This window comes from Montipora capricornis, chromosome 6 (genome assembly GCF_036669925.1).
Source record: "Montipora capricornis isolate CH-2021 chromosome 6, ASM3666992v2, whole genome shotgun sequence".
Classification (NCBI taxonomy): domain Eukaryota; kingdom Metazoa; phylum Cnidaria; class Anthozoa; order Scleractinia; family Acroporidae; genus Montipora; species Montipora capricornis.
The window spans coordinates 51,248,985-51,266,484 of NC_090888.1; the positions used below are offsets into that span (position 1 = coordinate 51,248,985).

The 17,500-nt window shown below is 39.9% G+C and overlaps 1 protein-coding gene across 1 annotated transcript in view; it reads right to left on the reverse strand.

Moving 5' to 3' along the window:
* Positions 1–17,500, reverse strand: part of LOC138052433 (cAMP and cAMP-inhibited cGMP 3',5'-cyclic phosphodiesterase 10A-like) — a 42,827-nt gene that overhangs the window by 8,983 nt on the left and 16,344 nt on the right. The window contains exons 6-23 of the mRNA XM_068898928.1: positions 16,405–16,436; positions 15,601–15,700; positions 13,614–13,647; positions 13,073–13,132; positions 12,528–12,586; positions 12,379–12,429; positions 11,883–11,941; positions 11,698–11,749; positions 11,081–11,223; positions 8,813–8,974; positions 8,469–8,524; positions 6,057–6,115; positions 5,305–5,447; positions 4,518–4,607; positions 2,821–2,971; positions 2,574–2,729; positions 1,604–1,776; positions 379–490 (exon numbers count right to left, since the gene is read on the reverse strand). Coding sequence (XP_068755029.1) covers positions 379–490; positions 1,604–1,776; positions 2,574–2,729; positions 2,821–2,971; positions 4,518–4,607; positions 5,305–5,447; positions 6,057–6,115; positions 8,469–8,524; positions 8,813–8,974; positions 11,081–11,223; positions 11,698–11,749; positions 11,883–11,941; positions 12,379–12,429; positions 12,528–12,586; positions 13,073–13,132; positions 13,614–13,647; positions 15,601–15,700; positions 16,405–16,436 — 1,692 coding nt within the window. The remainder of the gene's footprint in view (positions 1–378; positions 491–1,603; positions 1,777–2,573; positions 2,730–2,820; positions 2,972–4,517; positions 4,608–5,304; positions 5,448–6,056; positions 6,116–8,468; positions 8,525–8,812; positions 8,975–11,080; positions 11,224–11,697; positions 11,750–11,882; positions 11,942–12,378; positions 12,430–12,527; positions 12,587–13,072; positions 13,133–13,613; positions 13,648–15,600; positions 15,701–16,404; positions 16,437–17,500) is intronic.

Below are 17,500 nucleotides of genomic sequence, written 5' to 3' on the forward strand. Positions count from 1 at the left end.
TTTTTGAGACGCGGACGGCAACCGGAAGAGAACATTTCGCGTGCCAGGACAGTGGTGTCTCCCCGATTTTTACACTAGTCATTTCTAATGGAGAAAAGATACTTAGCAATGAAAATGTGGTTGTGTAAAGACAAGTTAAAAGAGAAAACAGCTCCGACTTCCGGTTGCCGTCCGCGTCTCAAAAACGCGCGTGCTTAAGCTCCCTATTAATTTCTGTCTTATTCGCACGCTCAACTGTCAGAAATAACAGTTTTTCGGGGGTAGATGTCTTCTTTTAAAATATAGCTCATGCGAGAACTCGCTAGTTAAGAACAATAACTTCAGCTGGTAGTTTATAGAGCTCTGCAACTTGGGACTTAAATGTCCAGAAATGCGTACCTGCAAATAGAATTCTTCATAAACGTTCTTGACTGACTGTATGTGGATTGGCCACGGTTTGACGGAACCGCACAGATCACAAGCGGTCATTAGCAAACGACGTACCAGCTGTCTGAAAAAAAAAGATGCAAATAGACGTTTACGATTAGCACAAAAGACTTTCAACAATTTTTTTTTTTTTTTTTTTGGGGGGGGGGGGGGGGAGAAATTAAATATTAATTAAATTAAATGTGCAACACTGTTTCATGGTAACAAATGAGACAACAATAATTGCTTAGCAAGATGCATTCATTAGTATGTTTCATATGGTAACCTAATATTGCAGTTATAGGAAACAGCCTCAAGAACTCAAAAGCTCCTGGTATTGACTCTGTCATGTGCGCCGAAGCCATCAAGCACGGTGGTGAAAGATTGCTCGACAAGCTAGTCACTCTTCTTAACCTTGTGAAAACCAACCTGGTCATTCCTAACGAGTGGAAAACCTTGATCTGTGTTGCTCCAACTAAGATGTCAAATTACCGCGGCATAACACTCATGTCAATAACAGCTAAACTTTACAACAGACGTCTACTAAATCGCATTTGAGACCCGCTGGAGAAAATTCTAGGTGCCAACCAAGCTGGATTTCGTCCCGGTCGCGGCTGTGTCGAGCAAATACATTTGTTAAGTAGGATACTTGAGAGAATCAGGGATCAGAACCTCCCGTTTGCCAGTACCTTCGTTGATTTTCGCAAGGCTTCTGACAGCATCGCCAGACCTCGCAATTACGGGGTTCTAGACAATGTTTGTGAAGAAATCTCAGTTCTATACTGTGCCATCAAGTCATCAGTTCTCGTATACGGCGAACTGTCAGGTGAATTTGAAGTCAAAATAGGTGTCCTGCAAGGAGACACCTTAGCTCCTTTTCTATTTGTCACTGTACTAGACTCAAGTTGTTGTCTGCAGAAAGTCGCCAAAAATTAAATACGAATAGCTCTTTGTGCAATAAATATATTTCACATCTTGTCAGTGAGTTTCATGCAGGAATATTGTACGTGTGAGCTAAGGTACTAATTCAGATTTTTACCCAGTTTTGACCTAAAAACAACACATCTAGCATGACAGTGCCCCTTTAAAGCAACGACGACTTCGAAGAGAACCAGAACGTCACCGAAAAATATTCCTTCCGGTCTCACTATTGCGATGATTCTCACAGGTTGCAAAATTTGCAAGGAAATCGTATTACCTGTGCTCAAGTGTATTCCAATCAAATTCGTGGCTCTTGATTACACTCTCAAGTTTAGATCTGTTAGGAAAGAATAGCACCAAATCCGTGGCTAATATTGCGTCTTGCATGAGTTCCAGGATACGTCTGTATTGCTGTGTGGTGAGGGAGCTCAAAATATGATGCCCATCTGTCTGTTGAACGAAAATAATATCCCATTCAAGTATTGAGTACTAAGTATAATAATAATATTATTAATAATAATAACAATAATAATAATAATAATAATAATAATAATAATAAGTCTTTATTAACACATGATTAAAAATAAAAAATCACGTTCACCTACAGTATAAAAATGCTTAAAATATGCTTAGAAATAATGTAACTGGATATAATTTTAATTTAATTGCTATCTTATCTTTGAAGATTAGCCCATTTACAAATGACTGTTTAAAACGTTCCGTATTAACTTTCGGCCACTCACTTGAATAAATCAGTTCTCCTTGGCCTAATGCTTCGTAGTGCGTTTGCTCCTGTAAAGTGTCGAAAACTTTTTGGTGATGTCTTTCGTTCTGCATTACTTCGCATGGTGATTGGTTACTTCTTGCCCCACAATTTTAGCCAATGAGAGGAAACGGCAAAAGCCAATTGTGACTTGCTTGCGTGCTTCTTCCCGCGCTTTGCGCCGGCTGTACGTATTTGTTCTCCGTTATGATTGGCTAGTTTGACCATACTTGTCTATTAATTTCTGAGACGTTGGCATGGTAACCAAATTGTCCAGTGTGAAATATTAAAAAAATAATGATTGAAGGGTTCGCTCTTTGCCAAAGTGAAAGAGAAAATTATGACTAGTTAAAACTCTTAAATACTTTAATTAATTTATTCGCGACATTACAAAATCTATGTTTCGTATGATTGAGTTTGAAAATGTGATACTGCACGACCACTCATATTGCATCAGTAACAAAACAACAATCTATTCGCTTACCTCCAAGATGAAAACTCCTTGTTTAAAATGATGCCACTCCATTGTTGATGTGGAATACAAATGACTCAGCGGAGATTTGTTCTTGATCATAAAAGCATTGTTGTACCCCCGGTGATCGATGTCGTGAATCAAACCAGAGAGGTATAACGCAATTTTCTAGCAAAAGGAAAGTATAAAGAGGTACGTTAACCAAGGTTAATTTGTGTGAAAACGCTATGTGGATTTTTGACGTAGTACAAAGGATAACCTCTTCCCAGGTGAACACATCCGCCGCTGATTTCATTATGACAGCCATAGTATGTGCCACAGAAAAGGCATGCGACCAGTTATGATACGCCACTCGACGATAACCTTTACGAACAGTTAAGACGAAACGTATGAGTGTGTCCAGATCAAGCCTGTGAACGAAAAAATAAAAATAAAAAGCCGCAAATGAATGATACAGAATATATGAAATGTTCAAAAATTTGAATTACATGAAATTTGTGGATCGCTAAAATCTATCGGTATATAACTGAAACTAACAAGTGACCAGCTCCCAGTTGGCATATTTGCTCGGATGGTAGAGCAGTGAGTCCCCCCCCCCCCGCCCCCAGTGAGGGGAGGGGGGGGGGGGTCCTTGTTCCCTTATTCCCCGGTGTTCCCTTGTTCCCGAAATTAATTTCAAACTTGTTCACTGCTTTTTGATCCCTGAAATTGTTTAAGATATTTTGTCATTGTTACCCTGTCAATTCCCAGTTCAAATTAGCCACGTTCTCTTATTCTCCAAATCCCCTGGGAGGGACTCAGCAGTACAGCGCAATTGCAGGGTCACTCTGTTCGAGTCCTGTTTAAGCTAAGATTGATTTTGTTCTGGGGATTCATCCTAACTGCTTAAGTTACTCCTTAACTGCGATGATATCCAACACTCACGTAAGAAAGACACAGATAACTCTTGACTACCAAGTGGTTAACTCTAAACTAAATTTTTTTGGAACTTAATCATCGCATAATGAAATCCTCGTCTTGTTAATGCCCAGGCAAACGGCTTTAACATCCGTTCGATTTTGTTGAATGATGTTGAACGATGTTGGACAATGTTGAGTGGTGGTGTGGGCAAACGGTTTGGACACATCATCAACATTTGATTCAACAAAGCTTCACCAGAGACCCGGCATTCAGTCCCAGGCTGCAGCTGCGGTTTTTGTTACTATGGACACGAACTTGTTTCTAGGGATACGGACATGGATACGTCATCGAGAGACCGATTAGTGCGCACGCGCATTCCCAGCAACGTTGAAAGGGGGAGGGGGGGGGGGGGGGGCAAACAGCTTTAACTTCATTCAACATTCGCGAAAACAAAAGAAATGTTAAATGGTTGTTGATGCAAAGTTTAAACGCTTTTTACCTTATTCAACATCGCTTCAACTTTGATTCAACATGTTTCAGCAAGGTTGAAGAGGGGGAGGGGGGGAGGGGGGGAAGGGACGGCAAACGTCAACATCTCTATTCAACAAAATCGAACGGATGTTGAAGCAACTGTTAAACCCGTTTGCCCGGCCCTTTATATTTTGGTTTGTTTGTTTTTCTCCTTTTCATTAGATAACATCATAAGACTTATCTTGCCATCGTTCCTTTTATTAAATCTTAGTATTTTATCACGTATACAAGGACGTCCAAGTTATATAACACGCCTCGCGATTTCTTTGAGCTCTACTGCCATTGTCTTCCATGTTACAAACATAAAAAAACATTATCAATGAAAACCAAAAATACATAATTTACAATAATAATAATAATAATAATAATAATAATAATAATAATAATAATGAGAAGAAGAAGAAGAAGAAGTCTGAAGGTTACTGAGCCGAGCACAAGTACTCTACTAATTGGGGAGACTACAAATTTACTGAAATGAACAACTCAAAAATGGTCAAATTGTACAAGAATCGTTCCACTGCTTACCGAACATCGCAGTCTTCAAACACGTCCAATGTCATTTGAATTACGTAATTTGTTAAGTCATCTTCGTTTTGGAAGATATCGAATTCAAAGCTGAAATGCAATCATTTGTGATTTCAATTAACAGTTACATCTTTTGTTCCATGCTCGAGAATGTCTGCCCCCAGAGACGAACAAAAACATTTTCGCTCGGACGAAGGACCAACGATCGATACGTCGGCCTTGTAATCTTTCTACAGTGCTGGCCAAATTTTATTACCTACGTTGATATAACCAAATTTCCGTGCTTTAGAATACAACACCAAAGGCCCTTCAAATACTAGCCCTATAATCGCTGATCTCATGTCTAACAATAGCGATTGAAATGAATGATTTTTATACATTCTAAATGTTTCGATATGGTTTAGTTACCTAATAAGGGGTCAGTTGATCGAAGCCTGGTTAGCGCTAACCGTTGGTTAAGAGGTATCAAAACCTATAGGTTTCCATGGTAACCCGGGCCAGAACGTTAGAATTGCAACACCCCTTGCAGGTTGGAAATTTTACAGCAAAGACCAGCGACGAACATAACATTGCATATATGAAATTCGATATGAATTTCACATCGATATCAGTGTAACCTTCGTCCTCATATAGATATGTACCGATACGGGGACAAAGGTTAGATTTCCTTGAGTTAAAAAACCGTTGAACTCAATCGGTCAGCTGTTTGGAAAAAATAGTCTTTGCTACTAGAAAACGATCTTTATATCTTCCGCGCAAGTGTGATAGGCTCCATTCATATACATACCTATAGAAGTCATTTGAAAGAGTGCAAGAAGACACAGAGTTGCGCCACTGTTGAAGTTCACTCTCCGGTACACACCAGTGATATGCCAACACTTCTAACGCTACCTGGTGTTTCTGTTGGGCCTTTAACAACTGACCGTACATCTGGCAAAGCCAAACATCACAAAAATGATGAATTATAAGCATAGCGTAAAAAGTGTAATGAATGAATTGGAGATCTATATCTATGCACATTTTCGTAAGAAAAAAAATATGGCGCATATCATTTGACTAATGGGCGGTTTCTACAGCGCTACATTACACCCAGGATACACCTTCCTTGGAATGCATGTCAAAAAAGATTTACACTTGCAACCGACGTTAGAACAGATCAGTTGGACTCATTTATCGCTGTACATTAGCTGCAATTGGATATCGTTTCCTTGTGTTGAATAAGATCACTGCCTCAATTCTTTTACTCTATGCGCGGGCAATTGTTAACTTTACCATACAAGTCACAATCTTATACCCACCGACCACCACCCCAAGCGAGTAATTTTTTCATGTGTATTATTAATACTAAAACAACTATTCACCTCAGTGTCGATGGCTAGTTGTGGGTATTTACCTCGCCGCTTCGCAACTCAGGAATTATCCACCACTAGCCACCTCCACTTCGGTGAATAGTTGCCAAATATCATTGTCCCTTGAGCCAGACCAGACGATTGTCATTTAAGAAAAAGTTACAAGGTAAGTTATTTTCTCCATGCTTACTTGGCTGTAATGAAGAGCGAGTCCGCAATACCCAGCGAACACCTCAAACGACCGAGCATCTGCAAAATATGAAAAAAAAAATTGTAGACCCCATTGTACGAACACAAAGGACAGGCTTGCAATGAAGATAACGACTTGAGTAACATTTAACTCTTCATAACAAGAACTTCACACCATTAAGAAAAATACATCAGTCGCGATATGCATACTATCTCACAACCTGAGATCAATCGATAGTTCGATTGAAAGCTCAGTAACCTGGAATAGTAAAGTCTATGAGTTCCCTCAAAATGAGCCCTGTAGCTAAGGGAACCTTGTTTCTACGGTCCCTCAGCTTCTAAAATTGTGAGAGCATGGATTGAGCACTCCTTATAATTTACTTTGTCAATCAGTTAAACGAAACCTCTACTCCTACTAAACAGTAACTTAGAATCGAAGGAAATGAAGTCTGTTTGCACATTCTTCAAAAATGTATTATCGGGGAAGAAATGCATTTTAGGACCGCCTCGTTTGGCTTTCAAATTTCCAGGGTGCCGCCGTCTGTACTGTGACGTGTTGTGCTATTGTTCAACGCAAAGCTTTTGTATAATAAAAATTGGGTAACCAGCATGCCACCCTTATTGAAGCTGGCGGCCCCCCGCCGGAAATTTAAAAACATAAATAAGCGGTCTTCTTTTTTATTTCTAATACAAACGCTTTCTTTGAAAATGTTTGGCCTAATAGCGCTAATGCAACCCACAGAGCTCAGACTTAATAGGGAGCTTTAGCAAGGACAACGGCGACGGCAATGAGAACGTCAGAAATTTGCATATTTAGTGGGCAAAAACAATAGCTTTGCACGCCCTGCACGTGCGTTTTTCATTTTTGTCCATTTCTTTGCCGTCGTCAGCAAAGCAACAACGTGAAATTACCAAGTTTTAAGTGTTATGGAGAACGTCAGCACCACAGGTAACCCAGGCTCACTGTGTGCGTCACGTAGGTATTAAAATATAGAGAACATATGAGGCGAAGTTTAGGTCTGAAAATTTGCTAGAAAATGGTAATAAAAATCGATAAAACTTACCATGTGGTGAGCTGTTGTTGTCTTTAATACGTACACGAAGTTTCGGGGAAAATGGTCCCCGTTCACCTTCCTTCATAATATAGTGACAAGGTAGGAGACGGAAGCCAGCGTCGCGACTCCGATCGACCCAAAACAAGCACGATTTTTTCCGCGAAAATCAAATCCAGTCGCTAAATAAACACGCCAGGTTCGTGGAATAGGAATTTCTCTAAACCATGAATCCACTGAAGCATCTCCAGGTAGCAACGCGGAGCCACCAGAGTCCGTAAAACTTGTAAGTTAACCTGCTAAAATGGCGGCCAGAAAGCGTGGTACTCACGAAGTGCCCAATTCAAAATGGCACTGAACTCTGGACGCCTGGTGACGAGTATAATACGTTTTGGAGGGAGGGGAGTCCCAAACAAAACTCACTGAGCAATTTGGGACTCCCCTCCCTCGAGGGAGACTTATTATACTCGTCACCAGGCGTCCAGAGTTCAGTGACTTTTTGAGTTGGGCACTTCGTGAGTACCACGCTTTCTGGCCGCCATTTTAGCAGGTTAACTTACAAGTTTTACGGACTCTGGTGGCTCCGCGTTGCTACCTGGAGATGCTTCAGTGGATTCATGGTTTAGAGAAATTCCTATTCCACGAACCTGGCGTGTTTATTTAGCGACTGGATTTGATTTTCGCGGAAAAAATCGTGCTTGTTTTGGGTCGATCGGAGTCCCGACGCTGGCTTCCGTCTCCTACCTTGTCACTATATTATGAAGGAAGGTGAACGGGGACCATTTTCCCCGAAACTTCGTGTACGTATTAAAGACAACAACAGCTCACCACATGATAAGTTTTATCGATTTTTATTACCATTTTCTAGCAAATTTTCAGACCTAAACTTCGCCTCATATGTTCTCTATATTTTAATACCTACGTGACGCACACAGTTAGCCTGGGTTACCTGTGTCAGCACCTGGAGATAAATTTTCATTTTTCTCCCCTAAATTAAGCGCCGCTCGTAACGGTTTCATTCCTGAGGGACTGAAACACCTTTGTCATATTAAAAGGCTTGGAATAGTCGCGAAGTGATCGCAATAACGTGAATTTATGTTTTTACATGACGTTCTCGTTGCCGTTCCCATCGTCGTTGCTAAAGCTCCCTACAATTCAGTTACTGACGTCATTGCGTGACGGCCAAAAAAGTGACATTCACTCCACTCAACACTCAACACGTAACAAGAACTCATTTGACATTTGGTAAAAAAAAATCGTGTTTATCATATTTCAATTGAATTATTTTCCTGAAGTGATCGTAAATTGGTTATAGCACGGATTTTTGGGCCTGCATGGCTGTAATTGCTGTCTTAATTTACCTTCGCATGAAAAAAATCCTTTCCTGCTGTTTAACATCTCGACAACACCAATGATGCTGAAATAGCAAACAAAGTTAAAAGTAAGGACATTTTGAATCATGGGTCGAGTTTCTAAAACACCGTTTTATCGTGTATGTTTTATTACAGCACTAAAAATTAAAGAAGTCTTTGAAGAAATGCGCAGCATCAAGAACGGCGCAAAATGAAAGGTTTATCATGATAATAAATATTTTTAAAACAATAGCGTTGCACCCTTTGTTCCGATTTAGTCTTGGTCGCATTTAAGCCTTGCACCAATCTCTCTTCTTCCCGAGCCTTCCCGAACTGCTCCAGTTCAACGTTACCTTCCTCTACACCTGACAGGTACACACAGCACGGATTTGGTTATGTAGCCGGTCTTCAAATCCACTTCACGGTTGAATCGTGCGTCGCGGTATGGCTCACTGATATTTAGGACTTCCCCTGTGCTTGCTACATTGCCGGCGATGCCTTTGCTAATGGGAAACCTTAAGATAATAATAAGAAAACAAATGGTATGTCCGGATTGCTGCCACCTTAGACAACGGGTGGAGATTGCTTTTAACTCGTTCAAGTGCTACTACGATGAAAAAAAGAAAATAATCAGTTCTCGTTTTTCTTCACTTGCGTCGAAATGTTTTGTAGTCATTTCAAGAGGAAGACTGTTTGTTTTAACTTCACTCTTTTCATTTAACGGCCATCAATTGTTGCAGCTTTCGGCGATCTTGAGCGAAAGTGACGTCTTTTACTCACTCGCTTTAAAGTGCCCCTGTGACCAAACAATCATTCTTATTTTTCTTTGGATTTCAAAACTATGTTAACCAAACACTAAGCGACCAAAGTCTTATACCTTGATTTCAAAAAGACACCTGCCTATTTCAACTGAAATTTTCCTATTTAATGGTCCGCCATTACTAACTTTAAGTTCTTGAGAGATCTGGTTCGAGGAGGAAATGACGTCAAAGGCTCAACAGTTTAAAAATGCAATGCGAGTGTACGCTGCAGAATTAATATGCAGTTATGTTTCCAAAATCCTGAATTCAAGATTTTGGAAGCCGACATTCATAAAAGCTAACCTTAGGCCTAAAAATGTTTGTTTAGGCCTAATTAGGCCTAAGGTTACTGTAGCTTTTATGCATGTTTAGGATACTTTTTGTATTTCTGTATTTCTGAATTCAAGATTTAGTCCTTCCAAAATCTTGAATTCAGGATTTTGGAAACTTAACATTAACTGTGATGTCATAACTCTGTGAAAAGAATTCTACTGCTAGTCATCCTTGCAGCATCTTTATCTTTAGTAGTTAGATAATTAATAACGACAAGTTGAAGTGACTGTGTCAAAAATTTTAACCAAATTAAACGACTGCGAGCTGGTAACCAAATCAAGCCAAACTTAAAACGGCACTGAACGAAAGTTTGAATAAATCAGCAAATACAAAAAGAGGTAGGGATGGACAAAATTGAAAAAGATTAAAATGGATTGTTATTGGGGTTTTTGAAACTGTTCAGCCTAACAGTTTTCCAAAAGTGATCTCTGTTGTTTGTAACTTTAATTGTGTATGTTCAATGGACATTTTTTGCTGTCACGAAGCTTTAAGTTATGTTGTTTAATTAAGCCCCCGTTCACACGTATCTGTATTCGTTCGAAAACGCAACTTTTTCTTTCTGGATAGCGCTTGGTGGGACAACTTTGTGGCCCAAATATTTATCGTAAAAGCGAATAATCATGCGTCAAGCATGCGCAGTCGGGTTATCGTTTAAAAGTTATCGTTTTCAAATCGATTCATCGTATACGTGTGGACGGGCGAAAACGATGCGGAAACGCTACGTATGGACGAGAATTTTTTTGAAAACGGAGAAAACAAAGTAGCGTTTTTAAATGAACACGGATACGTGTAGACGGAGCATACTAAAAGTAATTCCTGGACAAACGTTAAGTTGCATAGCGAGTAGACGAGAGCAATACATAAAAATCAACCGCGCTACCGTGACACAGCCAACAGACCATATTCGTATTCTCAGAATTGGACTGGAACTAGCTTGCAATGGATGCTAATGGGGGGAAATCTTTTCGTATGCAAATACTTTTTAATATACTCCCCCGCATTAGCCTCCATCAGTTCCAAGCTAGTTCCAGGCCAATACTGAAAATACGAACATGGTCTATTGAGTGCGTCTGCGTTCGTCACGTGTTCTCATGCTTGTGTCGCCAGAGAGGACGATCTTTAACACCATGATGCACTATAAAAGGCGGGGTGCCTCAAGCACACGCGGAGAATTTGTCAATCAAGCGTAAACGCACACAGAGCTCTTTGCTAATTTGTGCAATGAAAAAGCTCCTAACGGCGATGTGTCCATAATATCACCTAGTGTGCCATTTTTTTTGTTCTTACCACATTTTGATGTCATATGTGACCTAATACGGGACGGACGCGCGGCAACATGGCATAACCCATTTGTTGAAACAGATCGAAGTTTCTTGCCTAAATTTACCTAAGATGAGAAATTTGGAGGCAAACCCTATTCTGGAAAAAGAGTAATCAAACCTGACCTTAGAGTATCAAAAGTATCATTCGAGGCAACATCTCTTGTACCTTATTTCTGTTCCATTACGGAACTTAAAACCAGAACTGTCCTCGTCTCCTTCATCGAACAAGTTGGCGTATAATTCGCTTGTTGTGGTGTCCAACATAAACAGCGCGCACCGATCTGCGCTTACAAGCCTCTTGGCGAATGCCTGTCGACGCAAAAAAACCGGTATTCTATATAGTTGCAATAATGAATCGAGCGTTTACGGTCACGTGACTAGCGTCCATGTCTTCCTTTCTTTCTCCAGCTCCCAGTTGTTGGTAGGGTGGATTCTGCACTGGCGTTGGACAAATCAATATCCCCTGGAAAACTCAACTGGTTTTAAGAGCATTTAACTTATCCATCGGAGAGCACAATGCACATTCTGAACAACTGCAATCCTGCTGGAAGACTCATTTGGGAAACTAAAACGGTCGCCATTTCTTTATTAAGGGACATCAACATGGTATCAATTACGTCTCACAACAGCAATAGGGACCTTAAGCTAGGACGACGACCACGGACACGAAAACGCAACATAACAATAGGTTTAATTAGCAAAAATGTCAGGCAAATTCATGCTGAACCTGAGGGCGAAGTTATTCCTTTTTTTATGGAATGCAACAGCTTTAAAGTAGCTTACCATTATCTTTTCAATAACGACATCCATCGTATTGACTTCGTCAAAGATAGACCTGTTTGTGTTTAAGAAAACAGATGCGATTTCGGTGGATAACCGGGTAAAATCTAGCAAACGACAGGAATCATCATGATAATCACAGCGCGAAGAAACCCTTAATGGTTGCTTTGTTTTCTTTTCCTACTCACTTTACAACATTTAACAAGAAGCTGTTTAGATCCTTTTGCTTTTGCATCTGTTTCGAAATCTAAAGGCAAACAATTAAACAAAAAATGACCATGACAATTATGAACGACAAAACATCATCCTTGGTTTTAAGCTTCGATTTGAGATATTATCAGCTCAGTTACCAGTGACTCAAGGATGCCACACAACAGATTTGTCATCCATCCTATTGCCAATTCATTTATCACTGAGTTCTGACGACGACTTCCAGTCAGGTTATCGAAACGCCAGTCAATGTTGGTATCATAAACAGTCGTTGTGATGGCCACACTGACTCGGCCGATCTTACACTCATCAAGGTGTGTTAATGGGTTGTGCATTTGCAAGGCAATGAAATGTCGAAAATAACAGAAGGGTTCAGTCCGCGCCCTTTTTCATAGCTTTATAGAGATCTCAGCCCGGCAAGTTTTCATTTACTTATTATAAGTTTCAGAAAATTATTACTTAATTAATACATACTTCAGCATGGTGTATGGCAATGCTTCCCCAAGCAAGGTAACTATTCACAATCTAAGATGTGAAGAACATGTGTCAGAAAATTTGTACCAGCGATCGTTTACTTGGCACTTCAAAGTGGCTAAAATGAGGGAGGTAAAACTGAGATCTACCTCTTCATCTTCCCGTTCAAATGAAGCATTTCCCAGCGTTTTTACCAATTGGACAATACCTGTTGGAGGTTATAAAAATGTACAAAATGAATCAATCGATGGCGGCTGGCATTAAATTTCCATTCACGCGAATATTCATATTCAAATACATTCTAAGTTTATGGTTGACATATTTATATCTTGTTTGGCAACCTTTCTTTCAAAACACTCAGGCGCGTCGGAAATTCAATGAACTAAAAGGCCAGGTGTGGTTGGATAAGGTAGCCGGGAGGGGAGGGGTTAGGGTAAGTTGTGACAGTCCTGAAAGGCCTCCTATGACATCACTCATCCCCCTACCAACGTATTCTACGAGAGCCCCCACCAAAACCTCCGACAGAGAGCTTTTAACTTGGGTGGCCGTGGTGTTTTCGCCAAACAAATCATCACTGAAAAAAGTACATTTCCAAAAGCTGGAAATTACCGTAGATCGTCGGACATTTTCCTAGGGATAAATATGCCTTTGACACTCCATTCTTGGCATTAAGAGAAAGGATACGTTATCTTACCAACTATAGTTCCATCTGCTTGCACGATGGGTTGGCATAATACTGACTGAGCAGTGCTGTCTGCAAACACAAACAAACAGCCGGAATTTAGGAAGCGACGTTATGACTACTTTAATCTGTGGCCTTTGGGCCGTTACACCGGGCAACTGATCGGCGAAAACGTTTTCTTCATCCCCTCCTAAGAACTGTATTTACTTAAATACATATGAAAAAACTTCACAACTAAATATGAGCGCCTACGTTCATACGCAACACTAAACTGACTGTGCAGTATCCATTCTTGCGACAGATAAGGTACCAAACTCGATCTTCGGCTCAGCTTACACAATCCCGTAACAAAACGCGAACAATTAATGGTGAACGCATTGCACAAACCTAAACTTGTTCGAGGCTCACCATCAGTCTGTCGTCTATTTATACAATATATTACATGAGTGAATCCCTTCAATCATTGACCAATTTCTTTGTCTTCGTAACCTTATGTTTCTAGCTCTGAAAAAAGGGCACAGCCCATTTAATTTAAATAAATTTCTTGGCATACCTTCTATACCAATTCCTTTAGGAAATCTCTCATCCTGTCAACAGAAATAACTAATTAAAACGAAAATTTTTTTCTCATGAAAAATTGTGTTTCTGTTTGTTTTTTTTGTTCAGTTAAAAAATGTAAATGCTTTGCATTGTTTATAGTGGAAGTGCACTTAGCTATTAGCTATCAAGCTATTTCACAGGCACCCAAAGTTTAATAATCTGAAAGAAACAGTTCAAGCTTAAAAGAAACATGATTTTAAAAAAACCCAACTGGCAGGAGGCAACCAGTTGGCTACTTACAAAGCGTGGTAGAGTTGAATCCGGGACAACCGGTTTGTAAGTTATTTGTTTATTTTTTCAAGGTTAGATTTGAAAGGTGCGAACACGTTTTGGGTCTAAGCGTTAACCTAGCTCTACTCTTATATGGAAAGAAGCTATCTTTTCACAGCGGTTGTCCGGAAAAGTACAGGACGAGCCTGATATCTCATATTTGATGACTGCAAACAAGGGGGGGATCAGGAGTTTTCTCGGCATTAGAGTGAGTTTCAATGGAGTGTCGTAAAACCAAAACCAAAGTAATTACTTTGGCCAATCAAAAAGGATGAAGACAATCCAGTAGACCAATCAAAACTCTTGAAAAGTAATTACTCGTAGCCGACACAAAGCGTGAGAAAATGTGCACGCACGAGCCACGATTGGTTTTGGTCTCACTTCTGATTGGTTCAAAAAGTGGCGCGAGAACTTTGAACCAATCAACGAGTGAAGTAATGCAAAACCAAAGCAATTCGCTAATTACTTTCGACACTCAATTGAAAACCGCTCTAAAGAATGCATAATTTGTAGGATTTCGTACAGTTTGTAGAGAAACCGTCACCGCCCATCATATGAAAAGACACACGTTTCAATATGGTGACGTAACTTCGTTAAGTGCGTTGAAGTAGCCCTTCATATTTTTTGGCAATAGAATAGTAAACGCAGAAAAGAAAGCAACTTGAGGCACTGTTGCACTCGCCAAGTTTTAATGCGAGTTGTGTCGCCATTTTTTTTTTTTTTGCGACAACAGTTCCCATATTGCGAAACAAGGTGCTCGACAGGTGAGCTGTGTTTCTTGCATCTTGTCTCGGCCTTGATAAAAACACCAGGTTAGAGGAACACTTTTGTCACCTGATTAAAAGACCGGTTGCGACACAAGTTGACAGGTGTTACCAGAAACCCATAAGGGTTGAAACGTGTAACGCGCATTCACAGCTTCCGAATATTCAGTGCGAATTGATTGGTTGAATGTTTCAGTGCTAAGTACCATATTTGGAAACCCCTCGCTCTTGTTGTTCCAAATATGGTACTTAACAAATTGAATATTCAGAAGCTTGTTTCCCAGCACACAAGGGGCCGTTACACGTTTCAACCCTTATGGGTTTCTGGTGTTACATTATGCAATGTTTGAAAAATGAGAGAAGAATTGAGGAAACCATAACTCGAGTGTACTTTCTGCACCGTTTTTACCAACTTGTCTAACAATATTTATGGCCGTTGCAAGTGGGCGTGTCACATTGCTCAATAATTCGGGCAACTTGTCTCGCCATGCCTCTACGAAACAAGTTGCTCGAAAAACTTCACAGCAACTGACTTTTTCCGGTTCTGACTGAAATTCTTGTACACATCATTAAATTATTCGTCAATTAATAGAGTGGTTTTCAATTGAGTATCGAAAGTAATTAAATAATTACTTTGGTTTTGCATTACTTCACTCAGTGATTGGTTCAAAGTTCTCGCGCCACTTTTTCAACCAATCAGAAGTGAAACCAAAACCAATCGTAGCTCGCGCTTGCACATTTTCCCGCGCTTTGTGTCGGCTACGTGTAATTACTTCGAGTTTTGATTGGTTTACTGGATTGTCTCTGTCCTTTTTGATTGGCCAAAGTAATTACTTTGGTTTTGGTTTTACGACACTCATTTGAAAACCGCTCTAACACTTGTATTGATATTATTAAATCAAGTACCCCAAGGATATCTTTGACAAAGAGCCTTTCTCCAGTCTCCGCAACATACGCGGCCACAGTCCCTCCTCCCTCAATGGTTTGCCGGCAGAGAGATCGCGACCTGCGCGGACAAAAACATAATTTTTTTTCAGAGAAACTCCACATGTATTCGACAATAGTGTAAATCAACCACAGTGGGTTTTGCACATTTGTTCCGGCAATAAAAGGATTTTTTTTTGGTAGGAGACGACCAAGAAAACATGATGGTTATTCATCACTAAATTCTTCAATTCTCTGGCGTCAATAGCCCATAGCAAAAAACTAACAACAACCTCGTGCACTTATGTGTTTGTTGCCGTCATCACAACATTGACGCTACTCATTATGAACGTCTGTGTTCACTCAACTCACTTATTACTGTTAGTAGTTAACAAGAATCTCAATCTGTATTCCAATGTAGTACCTCACATCTATATAATGGAAACATTCAGTCGCTCTTGTCTTTAATATTAATTATTTCCTTATAATCTTTGTCATTGTAAATATATTAACTACTTTATCTTTGCTCCACCCAACTCGATTAGCCTTGCTAAATTTGGGTGGACAAAGGTTTCATTGTAACTAATATTGTATGTAATAAACGTTGTTGTCGTTTGTTGTTGTTGTTGTTGTTGTTGTTGTTGTTGTTGTTGTTGTTGTTGTTGTCGTCGTCGTCGTCGTAGAGGTTGCTACTATTCTAAAATTAACGTCTGCATTTACAAGAAATGGCTCAAGAATAGGTAAAGATCTATTCCAATGACTATATAATAAGACAGAGTATTTTACCTGGGCTTGGTTTCAGAGTACAAATATATGTCCTGCAACATACGGAAAAAAACGTGTCATTGTTTCCGTACTTGTGCGTTTAGTACCCTGGCCAAATATTTGCAACCAGGCTGAAAATACAGACCCTACTCTTTCTCACGTAAAAAAGAGAACGCTTAATTCCTTTTTTCCAATGCTTCTACTTTTCTTCTTGTTTATGTTCTCTTCATAGCAATTTTCTTTTGGTGTTTGCTGCTTCTAAGAAGTTAAAGATTAAGATACAAGAGCTGTTTTTGCTCGCTCGACGCAGACATGAGAATACGCAACATACGTAGCCGGATTAATAGCCTGCAGTAAGAGGTGGGTTTTGTCCTAACAAAAGGTACTAAAAGATAAACCTCCTATTGCCTTGGCGTATTTTACTTGTGCTTGCGTCGTGTGAGTAGCAAACAAGTTCTGACAGTGATATAAATACTGTATAGCCTACGTGGGTTTCACGTTACGTCATCGGCGCCATGTTGGTGGACGAAAACAAAAGATCTCTCGTTATATAACTCCTTTTGTTCGTCCACTACCACAGCATTGCAGCATTGTTATCTGTGTCTCTAGAGATTGGTTGCAAGCCACCGATACAGATAACCATACAGATTTTTTTCCCAGTTTGATTTAAGGTCCAAGTGCAAAGAAATACAAAATAGAGAAATAAAGTGAACTTTAAAAAGAGAGCGCTGTAACTAAAAGTACGGCCCGAAAAAACACGACTGGTAAGATATTTGCCGTAAATTTCTAAGCCGTGTTGAAGAATACCTCTCCCGGAGAGGTATTAGCCAATCGCAACGAGAGTATTACGAGAGTAATACGAGAGTAATTAGCCAATCGCAGCGAGAGTATTACGTGAAATAACGAAAACGTAATGACTCGTAGGGTCTCGCGCGCGTTTTTCGAAGTAAAACCATTGAGAAAATCCCCATGTGAGGGCCGTAATAAAAGAGGTCCAGTCAAGGTACTTTGCCAACCTTGTACAACGTGAACCGGACGGAATAATCGTAATGTACATAGCAAAGATTAAATTTTTGTTTCAAAGTGACGCTTTCTCTAACGTTTTCCTTTCTTGACT